The sequence below is a fragment of the Protopterus annectens genome, chromosome 14.part0 (assembly GCF_019279795.1).
Source record: "Protopterus annectens isolate FY-2018-M chromosome 14.part0, PAN1.0, whole genome shotgun sequence".
In the NCBI taxonomy this organism is placed as follows: Eukaryota; Metazoa; Chordata; order Ceratodontiformes; family Protopteridae; genus Protopterus; species Protopterus annectens.
The window spans coordinates 609,730,661-609,751,001 of NC_056748.1; the positions used below are offsets into that span (position 1 = coordinate 609,730,661).

Sequence of the window (20,341 nt, forward strand, 5' to 3'; positions counted from 1 at the left end):
GGGTTCAGCTCATCTTGGTGTTCATGTAGCACACAGCCCGGAACACCGTCTGGTCTCATTGATGCTGTGTTTTTTGCTTTGGAGAGGACGGCTCTCACCTGGGCATCTGAGATGTCAGGGAGGCAACACTCTGCTGGGATAGATAGTTGTCCCTTTGGGGGGGGGGGGTTTTGCACTGAACCTGTCTGCCAGGATGTTGGCAATGTCTGTGGGTTCAGTGTATTTTTTGTCATTTTGGACTAACTCTGAGCATAACTGGGAGTTGCCACCCAGGTTTCTAACATAACTAAAGAAAGCATTATGATTATCTTTAGTGTCTTGTGCAATTTTTCTCTCAAAGCTGGCCTTGGATGATTTTATGAGTGATCGTAGTTTTTTGCTAGTACTGATCACAGAGGCCTTCCCTTTTAGGGATTTTGCTCTATCATGTAGTAGCTTCCTCCTTCTGTTGTATAGCTTATTTATGGCTGGGATCCACCAGACAGGACGCCTGCCTTTGGGAGAATGGGTCTTGGTTTTATTTGGGATTGCATGATCCATGCATTCCTGAAGGTGTCCATAAAATGCGTTTATAAAGGATTCAGCAGATCGGGCTGTAGTTTCCACTGGTCCGGGGGCCTTGAAGGATTCCACTTCGGTTTTAAGAAGTGTGAAGTCTGCTTTTGAGAAGTTCTTCACTGTGGTCTTCTGTGCTGGGCGTTGGGGCGGGATGTGGATTTCCAGTGAGATTAATTTATGGTCCGATCTTACCAATGAGGGGTATACTTCTGGTATGGAACATTGTGTCCCGATGTTTGTGATGATCAGGTCTAGTATGTTTTCCCCTCTTGTGGGAGTGGTGACTAGTTGTTCCATAGCATTTGAGTTTATGAATTCTAGGAACCTTTGGGCTAGGGTGTTGGGGCTTAAGTAATGCTCCCAGTCTGTGTTTGGGTAATTGAAGTCCCCCAATATGATGGTGTTTGGAGAGACTTTCATATTCTCCAGTGTCTTCAGGAAGGCTAAGTGGGGTTCCTGAGTTTGAGAAGGTGGTCTGCAGCATGCTACAAACTGGAAGGCAGTTTTGCCCACTGTTAGTTGCACATGGATGGTCTCCGATGCTTCTTGCAATGCCACTAACCTGGAGGTGTGGGTATCCTTGATGAAAAGGGATACTCCCCCTCCCTTTGTGGTTCGGTCCAGGTTTTGGAGCCGAAAAGCATGATATGAGGTATAACCTGGTAGTGCTGGGGTGCTCTTGGGAGCCTTGAACCAGGTTTCTGTCACTGCACAGACATCGATGTTCTCCATACTGAGGAGGGCTTCGAGAGCGTGCATCTTGAGGTTTGGACTTCTGGCGTTGAGCAGCATTACCCTTAGTTTCTTTCTACTTGTGTTGTCTAAGGAGGTGGGTTTGTCTTTTGAGCCTTGCCTAAAAAAGGCACTATGGGGGTGGCAAGAGCCTTTGCCAATATCCGAAAGCCCAGGGGTGACAGGTGCAAGCCTTCCCTTGCGAAGCAGCGTGGCTTATCGAGCATGTCATCCCAGGCAGACAGACACTGGATCCCCTTTGTATGACACCAATACTTAAGCCAATTGTTGAAATTGATTATTTTGTCTTTATACTGTGGCATCATTCTTGGTGAGGGTAAGATGCTGCTCAATGTCAGTGTCATACCGGCCTGGGCTACATAATCAGAGAGCTCCTCTATGTCTCTTTTCATCTAGTCATGGGAGGTACGTCTCAGGTCATTCACACCAGCATGGACAATGACTGAGTCATATTTGTACCTGCTTTGGAGTGACCTAAGTGCTTGTGTTATGTGGCGGATTCTAGCGCCTGACAGGCAGCTCACTGTGACCCTCTCCTTGTTCAACCTGGTGAGCGGGACATCAGTGTGTCTGACTATAGAGTCACCTATTACAAGTGTATCAGGTATGTTGTTAAGCCTTAAGGATTGTGACTGTTTGGCACACTGACTTTGTGAACTATGTGTTGCATGTGTTTTGTTTTGGGGTAGTGGTTGCTTGGATGTCTGCTTTGGAGGTCTTTGCTGCTTTGGCAGATTTTTATTTACAGCCTCCGAGTATGTTTTGTGTGCTTGTGTGTTTGGTTTGCAGTTGTGGTAGGTCTATGTGAGACTGGATTTGTGGTGTGTGTGTGGTTACCTTCTCCTCCTGACTGGTTACGCCAGTACTGAGTCGAGAGAGCTCAGCCTCCAGTTTGGCTATATGGTTGCATCTCTCACATATATTTTTACTTGTTGGGAGGAGGAGAGGGTTGTCTGTGTTCATGAGGCAGTTGTAACATTGCCTCAAGATTCCCAGATTCACCAGCTGGACTGGAGAGGAAGCCAGCAACTGACCTTTCCACATGCTAGAACAGTATAGGGAACTCCTTTGTAGCTGAATCAAAAAGGACCAATAGGGGATAAGGTATTCATGGGGATTATATGAGGATGTAGTGCTTTTTTAGTTTATTAGTGCTTAACTTATAAAAAATGCTTACATGAGCAAGTGCAGGGTTTTAGATTGAGAATAGAGCGTTTAGTTTGAGAGTTAGAGCAGTTCCAAGGGAAAAAGTGAAGAGTAGACTTTGTGGAGCCGGGAATACTTTAAACCCGATTAAGCAGCGCTGCCCGATGCTGCGCTATGCGCAAATTCACGCTACAGTGGGCTTTAAAGCAGGGGGTTAGAAAGAGATAGGAAATGGCCCAAAACGGCCAATAAGCTACAAGTTACTGGGCTGGAACTACTCCTCAAGGGACAGATAGGCTGCTCAGAGCTGCCCACTCTCACTGGTGAACAAAGAAGCTTCCTCCTATCCAGATAAGGATATGGGCAACACAGGAACTATGACACAGCTCAGAGATCAGCAATATCTGAAGACTGGACTATTCTAGTTCAGTAAAGGTGGGAAACAAGGATTTTTTTTTTCTTTTTTTTTTTTTTTTTATACAAAGTAGCAGAAATTAGGTACAGAAACACAGTAAATGCTTTAATTCGGCTAGCACATTTGAGTGTGTAGCCTACCAGTTAAACTAAGCAAAAACAAACTTTAAAAGTGCAAAAACCTCAGAAGTACAGGCAGGAGTGAAGTAAAACAACTTTGCAGAGCTTATTTAGTTAAAGAAACTCGCTTTTCGGTGAGAAAAAGCAGTCGGAAATAAGTAGGCAAAAATGCTTATAATCAATAGAAAGTCACTCTTCCACTCGCTGCTGCTTGTAGAACTCTGCAGGACACCACGAGGAGCTGTGCTGAGTCAAATACAAGCGCAAAAGTGCGCTAAAGCGGGCTTTAAAGCAAGGGGTTAGAAAGAGAGAGGAAATGGCCCAAAACGGCCAATAAGCTACAAGTTACTGGTTGGAACCACTCCTCAAGGGACAGCTAGGCTGCTCAGAGATCCCCACTCTCACTGGTGAACAAAGAAGCTTCCTCCTATCTAGATAAGGATATGGGCAACACAGGAACTATGACACAGCCCAGAGATCAGCAATACCTGAAGAATGGACTATTCTAGTTCAGTAAAGGTGGGAAACAAGGATTTTTTTTTGGGGTTTTTTTTTGTTTTTTTTTTTTACAAAGTAGCAGAAATTAGGTACAGAAACACAGTAAATGCTTTAATTCGGCTAGCGCATTTGAGTGTGTAGCCTACCAGTTAAACTAAGCAAAAACAAACTTTAAAAGTGCAAAAAAACTCAGAAGTACAGGCAGGAGTGCAGTAAAACAACTTTGCAGAGCTTATTTAGTTAAAGAAACTCGCTTTTCGGCGAGAAAAAGCAGTCGGAAATAAGTAGGCAAAAAATACTTAGCAATAGAAAGTCACTCTTCCACTCGCTGCTGCTTGTAGAACTCTGCAGGACACCACGAGGAGCTGTGCTTAGTCAAATACCATAGTTAGTTACTAATTGTTAGCTTGTCTTGTCATGACTTATTATGTGTAGACCAGACTCTACTTTGTTGCCAGTACCATGACATTTCAACCTGGTTGTGTCTCATTTTAGGGCCTGCTACAGCCAATTCCTTTGACAACTGCGTACCTGGCCCCTCCTCCTCTGCTACCATGGGTATTGCAGGTATTCTTACAGTCTTCCCTCATTATAACAGACCAGATGTATCCAGGCAGTAGAACTAAGACTAAATCACTCTGAACAGTCATTTGACTGGCTCATGTATCTGCAAGAGTGTGGTGCTATATGCTGTCTTTGCCATGGTATGACAACTGGAGATAGGGTCATCAACCAAGGTTCCAAGACTTATCCCAGCATCATCCCAACATACAGTAGCGGACACCATTATAAGTTATCTGCTGCACAAGTTCATGGGATCAGATTGTTGTGAAGACTGGGCAGCAGTAGGTGTACCTTCCATTTAAATGACCCTGGGATAAGTCAACCCTCATATAATGTTGGTATAGTTCCCACGTGTGCCAAGTGGAACTCATGAGAAGTGTCTGGATGGTACACAGACAGCCCGCCAGTTGATAAGGTGAAAACCCTTCTGGTTGATATACCAGATGCCATGTGGAGCAGTTGGGGCCTTAATAGCAACATGGATGGAAGTCATTGTACCCTCAAAACCTCAGAGAAATGAGCTGTGTCATATAACTCCTACATAGCAGTGGTTCTATCCTGTGCTGTCCCTTGAAAACCAAATATGCTCATCGATATGCTGTAGCACCACATTAAGGAACTGCTAAAGGATTTGTGAGGTTGACTCCTACTGAACTGGTTACTTGTCCACTGTTGAGCAGTGAAGTGTCCCCATAGTAAGTTTGGTTAATGGTATAGAAACCTTTGTCCCATTGTGATAGGGAGTCCAGCCTTCCCTTTAAATTGCATGTGCGGTTATTCATGTCTGTTAGCTCCATTATAGTATCTGTCCACACAGTAATAGTCAGCTGTGTCCCACTCTTGAGTTGTTGGTATGACTGCTACTGACAGATTTTTCATTGCAGAGGGTGGCAGTGTGGAGCATTGTAAATACGGGTTCCAAGACTGCACATGCTGACCATCTATAAAAAATGCTGCTTCTAGCACCTTGATGCAAGTCGTACATCTATAAAGTTAAAAGTGATGGTGTTCATAAAAACTAATCACTGCTGTTCATCACACTAACTTTGTATGTTTCTGAATTGTGCTGTTATGTTTCTTTTTGTCATTTGTATATGCACTGTCTGCTAGTAGCATGTTGACACTTAAATGCATGCCATGCAGTTGTTTGCAAGTAATGCCTACCACTCTGATTCTCCTATTTACTGTGGTTGTTCTGCATTTATTTCTGAATTTCCTCCTCCCTGCTCATCTGTTTTCTGTACTGTTTCTGTTTAATGTATTTCGCTATTCGTTTTTGAATACCCCCTATAAATGAGAAGCTTCCTGCTTCTGGATAAAAGATGCACTGTGCCTTTACTACCCCTGGCTTTTATTTCCAAAACAGACATTTCAGAGTCCTTATATACAGTATAAAATAGCTTCAACTCTTATCTCTAGTGGTGTGCTCCAGCAGACAAAGCAGTAGCTTAACTCTTCTGTAACATTTTGAATTAACATTCAGTCACTCAGTTTATAAGTTTCCAAACAGGATTTTCTGTTTAGTTTATAAGATGCCTTCCTGTTTCTACAGTAGCATATTTGTGGTTTGGGGAGAGGAAGTCCCCATAAGCTACTGTCCTAAGAAGCCATCACATAACCAGAATTATCAAGCAACAGACTTTGTGACATTGTACTCATGGATGGAAATGTTAAGTTTGATTTTAAAATGCTGTACATTTATACTGTGGCAAAAGCAGCTATATGCCATTTTGCAAATTTCCTTTCACATATTATGGTTTAATGAAAAAACAAAGACAGCACTTCTTGTACTTTAAACCTTTAAACAAGTACTCACATTTTTATTTGATACATTCATAATTCAGTTCACATTTCATGCATCTTCCTTTTGAGGTTTAAACCATAAAACTTTCCCAATTTTACAGTTCTCTCCACACTTATTTCATGACAGAAGAAACTTGGCAGGAGGAGTCTGTGTAATCTACCAGACTGTTGTATCTCTCCTTACAGCCTTCACCTCATTTGAGAATTCCTATTTTGATTTAAGTCATATCATCGACCTAACTTCTTCCACACATTTTTAAACAATTCCAGATAATTAACACCCTGTCTGTAAAAAAGACTTCATTATATCAAAATTAAGATTTGATCCCTTTATCCTTTCTTTACTTTTTACACCATCACTGTTTCCCTTTGGTGTATTACATATTCGTGTAAGGCCAGATTCATGAACGCGTACACTAAGTGTACACCATTCTGAGTGAATAGACAACACTAGCCCAACTCCCACCTTCCTGCTAATTTTAGTTTTCCTGATGATTTTCTTGCAACTTTAAATATCAATGGGGATTCATAAATGTTACCACAATGTGTAGACTATGGCTACACTTGGTATAATCTTTCCTGAGTGAATAGACAGCACAAAAAATGTGATAGGGGAGTTCTTGCATACATGTCATGTATACTTAGTATAGGCATTCATGAATCCAGCCCGTAATGTCCCCATCTCACTTTTCAAGCAAGGAAAGATCAAGGTTCCTTATTTTATCCTTGTTAGCTCTCTTCCCCTCACCATCCTTGATGCTTTCCCTTCCAACTTCATTGCATTTCTTTTTTCTGTACAAGGCTTACAGTACTCATATCCGGCCTTAGGCGTAGGCCAACTAGGCGGCTGCCTAGGGTGCCGCTCTGGCAGGGGCACTTTTCCAGCATGTATTTGGTGTAGGTAGACCAGGATAGGGGCATTGAGTGGTGTGGGGGGGGTGCCATGGAGCCCTTTTGCCTAGGGCACCAGTTGACCTAAGGCCACTCCTGACAGTACCTTATCTGAGGCCTGACCTGTGCTTTGTAAAATTGCAGTAGTATATTCCGGTCACTGGATTCCACTGCTACATATGCAGCCCATTATTTGTTTTGCTTTTGCTACTGCCTTTTCATACAGTGCCCAATTCCCGAATTTTCCATTTACAAAGCTAGAACAAATGAGCTGCTGATAGTGTTGTGGTATTCATAATTTGGCACCTGAAAAAAGGAAAAGATTGTATTAATGTAGGCCAGTGCATGCAATTTGTTGTGAATTGTGTTGTTGTCTTACTAGCTTTTTATATATATTGGCATATAATGAACAAAAAGGAATGTATAGCAAGCAGCCAAAAGTTGGTCCATAGCACAAAAGATCCACAGAATAAAAAAACAGACCGACCAACACAGCTAAAAGTATAAATATTTAATAGTATCCAGTACAAGAGTTAAAATGCGAGATTAGTGCTTTTACACTCTAGGTACTTCTTCAGATCTACTTCAACAAAGATATGCTACAAATTTAAATATATAAGGACCAATGGGAAGACAAAGTCGATTAAAATCAATGAAACAATTTCCTTGTTTTCAAAACCGGTTTTAAGGGAACATTTGCTTTCAAACCCTGAGCTTTATCAGCCTGTAAAGTGTCTATCCATTTCATTTCTGCCACTTCCGTCTGATAGGTTCATAGGTTAGTACTAGGCTAACTGCCCTTGCGAGCCATTGTAAAGCCTAGCCAGTTATCCCTTGTGAGACTCAAACCCTGCACCATGTGTTTGTAAGGCAAACACCTTAACCATTAGGCCACCCTCCCAAATGATTTACTGTATCCCCACCTTTCTGATTTGCTTCAATAATTTATAATGCCATGAATGTCCTACATTACACAATATATGTTTATATAGGGCATTAAATATATTACAATTCCTGATATCACTCAAATGTTGTAAAATAAGTTCCTTCAGAAATCTATTAGTCTTGCCCACATAAAAACTAGTACACACTCTACAGCATACCTCTCAACCTGGAAACATCAAAAGTTTGGACAAAGGCCCATGAAAAATAGGTACAAATCTGTATGCTGATTAACATAAAATTTACATATATAAGTATGTAACCCCAATCACTTTAGTGGAATTGTGGGATATCAACTTACAAGTGCAAACTGAACAGACAGACAAAATATGGCCCCAACCCAGACCCTGTAGTAATTTTTTTTTTCTTATGAAATATGTAGCAATGATGTTCACTGGGAATGGAGAAGATGATGAACCTTAGGAACAACGGCACCATTATTCCTCAGATTCCTCACCCAAAAGTTATGCAGATCAAACTTAAGGTTATCATCTATTATATCAATAAAACTGTTAAAACAGTTAATAAAAAACTTGGCTCACTATATAGCATCAAGCCTTCCCTAACACCATTAGCCAGAACTGTAATTGCTCATACACATCTACTCTCCACCCTCCTCTATGTCCTTTCTATTTACAAACCTCAGCAAAACTGACGTCATATTACTAGATTTGCTACCAATGCAGCCTACAGAACTCATCACTGTCATAACCTAAATCTACTAGGATAGCTTGAACTGCCTAACCTACTTCAGGTTAACCAACTAATAGTTGCACACAAGATCCTGTACCAACCAGATAATACACCCGTACTTAAAATCCGCATCACGCCCTACAGTAACCTTAGCGCACTTTGTTCATCTGAAAGACTACTAGTTCAAACTCTCAAATCCAATAACACAGACGGTAAATCTTTATTTGCTAACTCTGTTGTCAAAACTTTGGAATTCTCTTCCTGCTAATCTTACATCTGAACCTCAATTCAAGAAAAGTCTGATTCAATACTTTAAAAAATGATGGCTATATCCTTGTCCTAATCCAGACCAACTCTAACCATCACTCGTGTGCACATGGAGGACTTCTGCCTACACTTTGTTTCTTAACTTATAAATCCTATGATCTGCTTGGATCTACTACCAGGTTAGCCTACTAGGCATTCAGTACCCCATCATTCTTAAAAACACTGTCTAGAATTTACCATCTGAGTAAAAATACAATAATTTGTTTGTGTATCTGTTTTTGTGTTTGTTTACATCTGTATAAACATCCTTTTATTTGTGTTTTGTTTTGTGTTTTAAACTGTAAAAATTTAACAGTTTGTTGAATGTCTTTTTGGAGCTTTTCTCCCCGGGCCTCCGCTGAAAATGGACATGTATCCAGTCGGACTATCCCGGTAAACAAATGTTAAATAAATAAAATAAATTTTGTTTTTGGTGACTTGCAATATTTGGGTTTTGTGGTAAAAGTAGGGCATTTAATGGTAGCAATATTCTAATCTTAGCAAAAGAATATTACAGTTTGCTAGGACGGGACCTCCAAAAGTTATGGCCTACTGATCAGTGGCAAAGCTTGAATTTGTGCTGCCCCCCCCTCACAGAATCTTGGTCGAATGGGGCCCCCCATACACAGCCACCTCTCCCCCCGCAGCCATTCCAATTTCCCATTACTTGGCTATTTCACCCCATTTACCATAAACACTGTAATGTGCATACTGCTTTACTTCTACAATGATTGTTTGGATAAGTTGGATTTCATTTAAAACTTTTGTATTTTATAGCACAAACACTAGTAGACATCTGTTAAACAAAGGCATAATCTCACAATGAAAATAGGCTTGCATTAAAACTTCTCTGCCCTTGAAACTCACATACATTAAAACAGCATTGAAGCCCACATTCAAAGAAAATGCATCTGGCCGGTGGTGGATAAAGATTACCTTTGGGCTGTTTTCTAATTATACTATTTATACATATAGTCCCACTGACGTTGAACCCACAGCCTTCTACATCAAAAGCAAGTATTCTACCTGTTGTTCTACTAACAGCACAAGCAGACTTGGCATAAGCAGCACTAAACTTCTATCCCACTGAAGAACTGTGCAGCACAAGAAATCTGGAAAAAGCCAAAATTTATTGGGGGGGGGGGGGGGGGGCAAATCACCAAAACCAGGGACGCATTTTAAACATTGCTTGTATAATCGTAGAAAAGTTGCTAGAATAAAATGTTTTGTGTTCTCGTGCGTTTCCTGAAAGATAGGAAGACTGAAACTTAAATGGCTATCATTATTTAGTGAATGAGTTCAACTTCAGTTCTCACTGATTAGCCAGAAAAGTGTCTCTCTGATCTAGACGTCATCTTTTTTTTGGCCCATAATATATTTGCCTTTTAAGTGCTGAATTGTTCTTAAAAGTAAAACTAGGTTTATCTTTGACTATTCTTATGTTTTCATTGGTCAGTCTGTTTTTTATTCTGTTGATCTTTTGCGCTACCCCTGACTTTTGGCTGCCTGCTCTACATTCGGTTTCGTTTTGCTGTTTGTGGTGTTTGCTGCAGCACATGGCTGAAGGCTTAGATGTCGATTTGGACTATAATTGTTAATTTAGAAGGTAATCCATTATTACATCTTACCTTCCTTGGGAATGTAGAAATGAATGAGTTTTCAACTAATGAGATGGAAGCTTTTTCTCCATCATTGAAAGAATTTGAGAACTGTTTGTATAAATTGAAAAGACTCCAATGGCAATGTTTACACCTAGGGGCCTGTTTACATCATAGGGTAGTTCCTAGAGGCTTCAGGGTATTACGGATGCCAATGTATGGTGAGGCTTACCGATCTTCTGAAACATTGGCAAGCCCTGAATCTGGAATGGAGTTTCAACTATATTAATTATTGATAGTTTGTTTACTCTCATGGAAAGGGAATTAATTAATAAAACTGAAGCTTTGCAGAGCGAAATTCAACAGAAGTATGGGTCAGAGCAATTTGTATCTAAAATACATATGAAGGTAGACTACAGCAGCAGAAGAAAAAGAAACTGGAATGAGACTGTTCTGATTTTAGATTTGGCCATATTTTCTATGGCCACGAACTGATACCAGCTGTAATTTCTAATCTTGTAATAGCTAGATGGGAAGCAGAATATATGTGTGTTAATAATAGGTTTACTGCCCACATAAAATATAAGTGTTTTGTGGATGGAATTTTTATGCTATGGGATGGTACTGCTGAGCTGATGAATAATTATGTTGATTATTTAGAAAGCTGCAGTAATTGCTTCATGTTCGCTATGAGCCTCTCTCGATCTAGCATAGATTTTCTTGATGTCCATTTACAGCTGAATGAAGATGCTAGTCTAGATACTTTTGTCTATAAGGAGGAGTGTCATAAGAATAACTAACTACATCGCACAAGTATGCATCCAATTCATGTTTATAAAAATATTCTCAAAGGCCATTTTCTTAGAATGCCTAGATTACATACAAAAAAAGCTGATTTTTCCGATGCTAGAAAGCCTTGGGAAAGAGTTTGTGAATAGAGGTTGACGTTCTGAGGCTAGTGTTTTGAGATCATCTACAGGTAGACCATTTTTTAATAAAAGGTTAAATAATAGTAATGATGTCCATGTGCAACGTGCTATCAATAGTACAGGTAACTGTGAGACCAAAGTAACTCTGGCATACAGTAGTGACATAGGAATGATCTATGATATAGTTGAGAGAAACTGGCCGATTTTGCTTACAGATGAGAATTAGAAGAATAGTCTGAGAAAAACCTAGTTTTACTTTTAAGATCAGTCCGTCACTTACAAGGCAAATATAGTATGGGCTAAAGAAAATGATATAGTCTAGATCAGAGAGACATGGTACATTCCCATGTCAGACCTGTAAAGCATGTCCTGCAATCTCTACTTCTAATATTTTTTTATATGCAATGTCTGGTACGATTTATAGTTTGAAATGATATGCAGACTGTAAGACCAAACATCTTGTTTACTTAACTAGCTGTAGAGTGTGTACTAGGTTTTATGTGGGCAAGACTAATAGGTTTCTGAAGAAATGTGTTTTACAACATTTGAGTGGTATCAGGAATTGTAATATATGCACTGCCCTATATAAACACATATTGTGTAATGTAGGACACTCATTTATGTTCATGGCATTACAAATTATTGAAAAACAGAGAGGTGGGGATATAGTAAATCAGACGGAAGTGGCAGAAATTAAATGGATAGCCATTTTACAGGCTGATAAAGCTCCAGGTTTGAATGCAAGTTTTTCCTAAAGACCTTCTTTGAAAGCAAGGAAATTGATTCATAGATTTTAATGGACTTTGTCTTCCCACTGGTCCTTATTTATTTAAATTTGTAGCATATCTTTGTTGTAGTAGATCTGAAGAAGTACCTAGAGTGTGAAAGCACTAATCTCTCATTTTATGTCTTGTACTGGATACTTTTAGATATTCATGCTTTTAGCTGTGTTGGTCAGTCTGGTTTTTATTCTGTGGTTATGATAAACAACTGAAAAAATATTGTAAATACTGTGTGTAGTGATGATATAGCCTGCCCAGAATTTGAAACAGCAATTGGCCAATAAAGAAACAAATAAAAATAGAGTATTTGGGGACCAGATGTCACCTAAATTGTAATACACATTGGTGGAAGGATTGTGCTGTCTGTGGTTGTTTCTGTGACTATTAACTTTTGTTCATCCTACAATTAAGATATTTCTGGGCCATAGTGCTTAATATGATACCTTAAGGCTGATTTATGTATCCATTGTGCATGTGTGCATGTATTCATGCGTGCATAGGTGCACAGAATGGAACAGGCAGCTTCAGTATTGCGCAAGAGAAACACATTTAAAAATAGTACAGTATATGCATCATTTTTTTCTTTTTAATATCGTATTTTCAGTCATTGTTACTTAAAAGAAAATAATACTGTTATTGCCTTTTATGTGTTGCATTTTGATTAATGTGGAAAGAAATTGTAATCTTTTCTAGGATGTTAAGCACTCAGTAGAGGTATCAGAGTCTGCACCAAAGCCATCTGAAAAGTCTCAGCACACCAGCCTGTTCTCAGATGAAGAAGATTCACAGGTAAATATTCTAAAGATCTGAAATCTTCTGAATATTAACTCATAACTCAGAACTTTTATAATGACCTGTAAGAGACATTCTGCAGTACATTAGCATGACTGTACATTGTGAAACCTTTCATTTTAATGGGGCCCATACATGTTCGTTTTGTGTGTGTGTTTATTTTCCCCTGCTTCCTCAATGTTTTTCAGTATTTGGGGGCTAGCCCTAGAGAGAAGATACATGCACTTCATAGAATCGCCACTTCTTGCTTGCATGTTTGGGACATGGATGGAAACCACATCCCAGTGAAAAACTTATGCACACACACACAGGGAGGATGAGCAGAGCCTACAGCAGAAGGCATTCCATCTTGGAAGCCAGCAAAAGAAACAAGTACTGTGTGGACAGCATATTAGCTACTGTATCACTATTCTGCCCTTTGTCACTTGCAAAATAATTGCTTCACATTGTTTTGTTTCGAGTATTGAGCTTTGATATTCCCAAACCACTGTCCCACATCATAATTAGCAGTTGAAATCATATTGTTAAATGGGAGAGAGTGCCTGAATTTGCCATCAGTGGAAAGTAATGTCTCAGACTTATCAGAAGTTCATTAATCATATTTGGTTATTTCCCACATTCCTTCCTTGGTGATAGAGGAGAACAACTGACTGCAGTACCTGTTTCTGTTAGGTTAATGCAAATGCTGTTCTAGGATGTGTGAAGCTTATTTTTTTTAATTACTTAGCCTAATAACAATCTATGAATCTAATGACCCGGGGGGGTGGGGGTGGGGGGGGCTTTATAAGCCTGCTCAAGTTTTTCCAAAAGAATAATGATGTCCTGTATCCAAATAGGACACTGAGGGACAGGTATTTATAAGCTACCTCTGTCCATAAGGAACGTGGTTGCCAGACCCAGAGTAAATTTCATATTCCCCATCCATTGGTCTGTGTTGTGTTTAAACTGAGTAATAGACAAACTCAGCTTCACATGGATTAGGGAAGCCTGTTCCAAAGTAAGGTTAGTGTCTGGGAGACATCTGTCTCTCCAGCCTGCTTTGTTTTAAGTCGCAGAAAAAAATTCAGCTCATTAGACCTTGTATTTCTGGTACGATTTGGCTTGTAAATTTGCAGCAGAGTTTCATAAGTGTGGGGTTTGCGGATGTCTTGTAAGCCAGGCATACATCACTCCTCAGCAATCTGTAGGAGATGGAGTAGAAGGCTTTAAGGTGCTCTGCATAAGGCAGGTTTGTTACGCCTTGTATCTTTTTGTAAGGAACCTCTGAGGTTGCTGTAGTTGCTGCATATGCCTGGTCAGGTACATACTGAAGGGAGCATACCACTCTTTCGTCTGACAAGGGCAGAGTATAGTGGAATAATGATGGCCTTTGACCTAGATGCCATGCCCTTTCTTATAAGTTATGTAATGTAAAAGGATTTCCTCACCACTGTGGTCATGTGGTGGTCAAAGGTAAGGCTACTGTCTACTTGCGTACCCAGATCCCTGACCACTGGGTTGACTCTTGAGGGAGTATTATCAACATGGTAATTAGCCGGGATGGTTGACTTTCCAAAAAGTACAGCTAAGCATTTCATAGCATTGGGTTTAAGACCATGACTTTGACACCATTTCTTAGTCAGAGATAATTCCTTCTTGAAGAATGCTGGTGTCTGCAGGAGATTCCGTGATCAGCTCCAGCTTGCAATCACCTGCAAACTTATCAGCCGTAAACTTTTAGCATTTGCTTTCATTTCAGAGAAATAGATGCCAAAAGGAGTGGGCCCAGTACTGAGAGCCCTGGGGTCTCCACTAGTGACTTGCCTTTTGATGGAGGTGGCCTTACCTATTTTGACCTCCTAGGTCCTATCATTGAACCATTTGGCTGTTCAGTAGGTGATAAAAGGTTTATACCTAAATTAGTGTGCTTGTCTATAATGTTTGAGTGGGGTATTGTATCAAAAGCCTTGGCCAAGTCGAGGTAAGCTTTGTGCACAATCTTGTCTTCATCCAGTTCTTTGGTGACCCTCTCAAAAAGGTCCACTGAAGAACTGGATGAAGGCAAGACTGTGCGGTTCTTTGATGACCCTCTCAAAAAAGTCCACTAGATTTAATAGGCATGACCTTCCTTTAACAAAGCAGAACTGTAATGGGCACAATATTTGTAGGTTACCTGTGTCCTTATTTATCATGTTCATGATGATTCTTTCCATGGCCTTGCGTATGAAACTGTAGTTTCATTGGTCAGTGGTTGGATCTCCTTTTTGCTGGGAGGTAGCCATCTTCCATTCCTTTGGCGCAAAACCTGACTGTAGGCTCCAGTTTAGAAGTGATTGATTCAAGTGGACCAGAGAGGTCATGTTTCATGCTATCTAGTAAATGTCCTGTGATGTTATCATGGCCATCGATGCAGTGTTTTTGGTCTTGGAAAGTGCATTGATGACCTGTTCTGTAGTAAAGATTGGGGGGATTATGGTATGCAGTATTTCCTTTGAACTGTCAGGGGGAGTGGGGGAGAAATTTGAGCTGAACCTGCCAACCAAAAGGATGGCAGTGGCCTCCAATTCAGTGTGGATGATACCATTTACAATAAGTTCTAAGCGTTGTTGCATATTTCCCCTGAGGTTACGGACATAGCTGTAGAAAGCTTTGTGGTTTCCCTTTACCTGAGGAGCTGTTTTTTTTCTTCGGTTACCTTTTTTAAGTATTAATTAATCCTCTTAGCTGCCTGTTTAGATTGGTCAGGGGGCTTGTAGTATGTATGGCTTTGTTTTCTCCTATGCTTGGCCAAGGATTTTTTCTTTTATTGTATAACCAGTTGATACTGTGAGTCCACCAGGCTACCTTTTCTTTTGCATTTGTCTTATTCTTAATATGAGTGGGCACAGCTAGCTCTATACACCTATCAATATGGCTGTACAGAGATTTTGTAAATAGCTCAGCATATGCTATGGGTTTATTGGGTTTGGAGGTGCTTGGAATTTAGCCAGGGTGTCACTTAATAGAGAGAGATTAGTCTTGGAATAGTTCCTAAAGGTCTGGGTTGTATTGGATCCCTGGATTTAATTTTTATTTCAGGCAAAACTTCCTTATGGTCAGATCTGATGAGGGGAAGACATTACATTGGGTGAGGAACACCCCCCCATGTTTGTTTGAGTACAGGGTAAAGGAAGTTTATAACCCTGGTAGGAGAATGGACCAACTGTTCCAGAATGCTGGTAACAGCAAAACCTAGAGATCCCTGGGCTTGTGCATTAGAAATGATGTTTGATCCCCATTCTATAGAAGGGTAGTTGAGATCCCCCATGAAAATCATATTGGGATGAATGGTGAGGACCTCTAGTACATTGAAATAGGTTGTATGGGTTTCCTGGGACATGGAGAGGGACCAATACTTTGCAAAGATGGTATGAGGCCCTCTTTATGGTGAGTTGCACATGTATGAGTTCTAGTGGGTCATGCACTTTAGTAGGAATTTGAGGTTGGTTTTAATATAGACTGAAACTCCTCCACGTTTAGCTCCCTTATGTGCAGTAGCTGGTCTAAAGGTGTGAAATTAATTGTAACCTTGCATTACTGGGTCACACTCAGCGACTTTAAACTATGTCTCTGTTACTAATCAGATGTCTACACTTTCCAGGGAGAATCTTGCAGGGGGTGGAGTCTCTTGTTAAAACTTTTAGCATTGAGTAGTATCACCTTCAGATATTCTTTCGTAGGTTCAGTTAAGTTGTGAGGTTTATAAGTTTGACATTGCCTAAAAAAAGGTGGGGGGGGGGGTTTTGCCAATTTCTGAAAGCCTAGAGGGTGTAAGTGCAAACCATCCCTGGCAAAGCAGCGTGGTCTGTCAACTGTGTCATCCCAAGCCATCAAATATTGTACCCCCTTGACTGACACCAGAAGCTAAGCCAGTTGTAAAAAAATAAATTATTTTCTGTTGGTAATGTGGTATCATCCTTGGAAGAGGTAGCATGTTGCTCAGTGCTAGGCTCATACCTGCCTGAGACACATAATCAGCAAGCTGAATTATGTCTTGCTTCATATAGTCAAAAGAAGTATGTCTGTGGTCATTAGCACCCACATGGACTGTGACACAGTCATACTGGTACCTGTGATTCAGTGATTGAGTGCCTGTATGAATTGACTGATCATAGCCCCAGAAAGGCATTTAACTGTGATTCTCTGTCTTTTCAGGGGGACATCAGTGTGCCTCACTATAGAATCACCAGTGATCAGAAAATTTGGCTTCACTGGTTTGCCTTAAGGGCATAGCAGTAGAGGCACAAAGTTAATGGAGTGTTTACATGATGGCTGAGTACCCATTTTTTAATTTTGCTGTGTAGGTCGCCTTAATGTTTGAGGAAGGTTACCGGTAAGTGCCTCAGCATAAGTAGTTTTATGTGTAGGGCTTTTACCCTGTGCAAGTGTCACTGACAACCTCTATAGGATAAGTTTTGGTTGTATGAGAGAAGTTTGCTCCAGTGTTAGTGTACTTGTATCTCTGGCATACTTTGTGTTTTATTAAGAATAAGTGGGTTGTCAGTGTACAGGAGGTAATTGCTAGAGTGCCTCAGAATACCCATCTTAACCAGACTGATCACAGATTGTCAGGAAGTGCATATCTGTTGCTACTGATCTACTAGGGAGGAGCAAGAGAAAATTAAATATTGAACAGGTCAATAAACAAGGAACTTCATGAGCCACCCTCAACTATGCACAAACCAGATGCTCTAGTTGTTAAAAACAATCTGTCTAGACAGAAAGGGTATTTTAAGGGAAACTTAAACTGTGAGAGATCAGTGTCTATACAGATTAAAAGATAAGCCACTTTTAGAATAACAGACCCAATAAGCCTTCAGCCAGCAATTCCCAACTCAGAAGGGCATAGGCTATCCTTTCCTGCCGCAAGAGTGCACACCACAACCCTTCCTAATGGAAAATAACTGGTTTGGGCCCAAGTGCTTAAACCAGAACAAAGACTCTTATAATAACAGGCACAATAAACTTTCCCCAACATTTTCCACCTCAGGCTGAAGGTCTTCACAAGAGTGTAGACCACAAACTTTCTTAATGTAGAATAACTGGTTTACAGCACAAATGCTTAAACCAGAACTAAAACACTTAGAATAACAGGCACAGTGTGTCATCCAGCAATTCCCAGCTCAAAAGGGTATAAGCTACCTCTCTTGCCACAAGTGTGTGGATGACAAACCTTCTTTAACTAGTTTGTAGCCCAAGTGCTCAAGTCATAACTGAGAAGGGTAGGATAACAGAATGTAATCAGGCTACTAACAAGCAGAAGTAAATGCAGGAGATTAAATGCAGTTGAATACTTTAAGAACACAAATACTGTAAAAGCAGCTAAGTAAAGTGCAGTTACTATTTTTTTAGTAAGTGGGAATGTAAGAAACAGAAAATATTTCAAATTTTAGAGACTAATGGGGACCTTAATATTTGATCTTTCATTTCTTAGTAGAATGAGCTTATGAGATGAGACTGGGAAGAGTGTCCCAAATCAGATTTATAGTAGGGGTGGACAACTCAAAAGCCTTCAAATTTAAAAGCATAGCAACAAAAGAGTGGATGGGTGGGAAAAATAAATGCAAATAGATCAGCAGTACTCAGGCAGAGAGTAGCAAGTCAAACAAAAACTACAGCTAAATAAAGATGCCACTAAACATTTGTAGCTAAATCAGGATTACTATTTCTCAGCTCCTCCCACTGATTAGCTGGATATTATTCACTGTTGTTGTTGTGTCTTTCGGCTTTTCCCGGTTAGGGGTCGCCACAGCGGAACTCCGGTCCGCTAATGATTGGCAGTAGATTTTTACATGCTGAGTTGCCAGCCCTTGCGCACAACCTTCAACGAAGGTACGCCCATTCACATGTCTCCACACAGAAAGACGCTTTAGCAGAGAATCGAACAGGACAACGTCTTACTGTGAGGTGACAACGCTACCGCAGCACCACCACCGCAGAACCAGCTGGATGTTATTCACTGTATGCAATAGAAATTTTTTCTAACTGACCCTAGGCAAGACCTTGTAAAACTCCAAAAAGAACAAAAAAAACGAAAAGAAAACAAAATGCAATATAAGAAACAGATAAAATAGAGATAACCAAACAACAGAATAACTCAAATTGAAATTAAAGTACAGACAGAGGTCAGCAATACTCAGGCAGAGAACAGCAAGTCAGACAAGCAGTACAGTTAAGTAAAGATGCCACTAAATGTTTGTAGTTAAAAGGTTACAAGGACATAAGGTTTTACAATGCCGTTCTGTTTCTGAACAGTAAGAAAAATTAAACTCTGTCATTTACTGTAGTCCTCAATAATTTACCACTTTTTGTAGATTCTATGATCCGACTCTTGAGCTCTTCCTGTACCCATAATGCCCCTGATCACTATATTACCTTAGATCTCATTTGCCACTCTTCAAGATCAGTTGGGTTTGCAATTGCTCGAGCTCTGTGTGGGTTATACTCCGTGAATACCTTATTATTTTTCTCCTATGTACTTTTTTAATCATTTCTTTTTCCTTAGTATAGTAAGATGATCTCCCTTACCCTCAACAATCTTTACTTATTGAGTTGTTTTGGTAATGCTGCACTGCCATTGTTGGTAGTCCTTTTTCTCTGTTTTACGTGTAGGCAGTTTCTTGCTATACCATTGTTGGTAGTAAGCATTTATGTTCCCTTTCCTGCTTTCCAAAAACAAACAAAAAATCTTTTTTTACTTGTTTGGCTTGTTTTTTTTCAGTATGGCTGATAAGCCAACTGGTTTTAAGAAATGTACTTCCTGTCGGAATAAGATCCCCAATTCTGATGCCCACAGGGAATGCATTTATTGTTTGGACCTAGCACATTTGGACACCTGTTGCTCTATCTGTGTGGTCTTTAACGATAGAGTGTAAGTGATAGGAGGAATATGTTAATTTTAAAAGGCCTCCTTCCAGCTTCAGCTTCTTCTGCAGGCACTGCTGCTTCTTCAGGGATCAAACCACCTCTCAAAAATCAAAGAAGCAAATGGAGCACTGTAAATGCTCACCTACTTGGTTTCCTCAGTCCACACCTTTTTCAGAGCCTGCTAAGAAGGTTTTTGAGAACTCTGATCAGAAGTCTTCAGATCCGACACTAACTGCAGTCACATCTCCTTGGCCCTGTGCTCCTAGGTTTTCTGCGGAACCAGTATCCCTAAGATTTAGGTCTCCTCTTTTTTACAAAGGACCCCTCAAAAGTGTCATGGCCACCTTCCACTTCCTTTTCTGTTAGGTCTTCTCAAAGTCTTTGGGTCAAAGGTGGATAGGGATAAGATGATAAAATTCCTCAGAACACAGATCCAGATGAGGGTCCTCTCAGCTCCGTCTCCCATAGGATCCATGAGCATTCAACCTTCTTTCCAGCCTGTTCTTGCTCCTTCTGTGATCCAGCTGGCTTTTTCAGAGTTTTTGATCCAAGAGCTTCAAGAGTCAAACATCAGGATCTGAAGATTATTTCTTCTACTCCAGTGGCTTCCTGATCCAGTTCTCTCTGACCCCATTAGAGCAATAATGGCTCTTAGAGCCAAAGCGTC

General features: G+C 40.3%; 1 protein-coding gene across 3 annotated transcripts in view; it reads left to right on the forward strand.

Moving 5' to 3' along the window:
- The window catches only part of LOC122789133 (WASH complex subunit 2A-like), a 2,558,205-nt gene that overhangs the window by 1,373,036 nt on the left and 1,164,828 nt on the right, over positions 1-20,341 (forward strand). For all 3 annotated transcript variants that reach the window (XM_044056354.1, XM_044056357.1, XM_044056356.1), the window contains exon 17: positions 12,691-12,786. In XM_044056354.1, the coding sequence (XP_043912289.1) occupies positions 12,691-12,786 (96 nt within the window). The remainder of the gene's footprint in view (positions 1-12,690; positions 12,787-20,341) is intronic.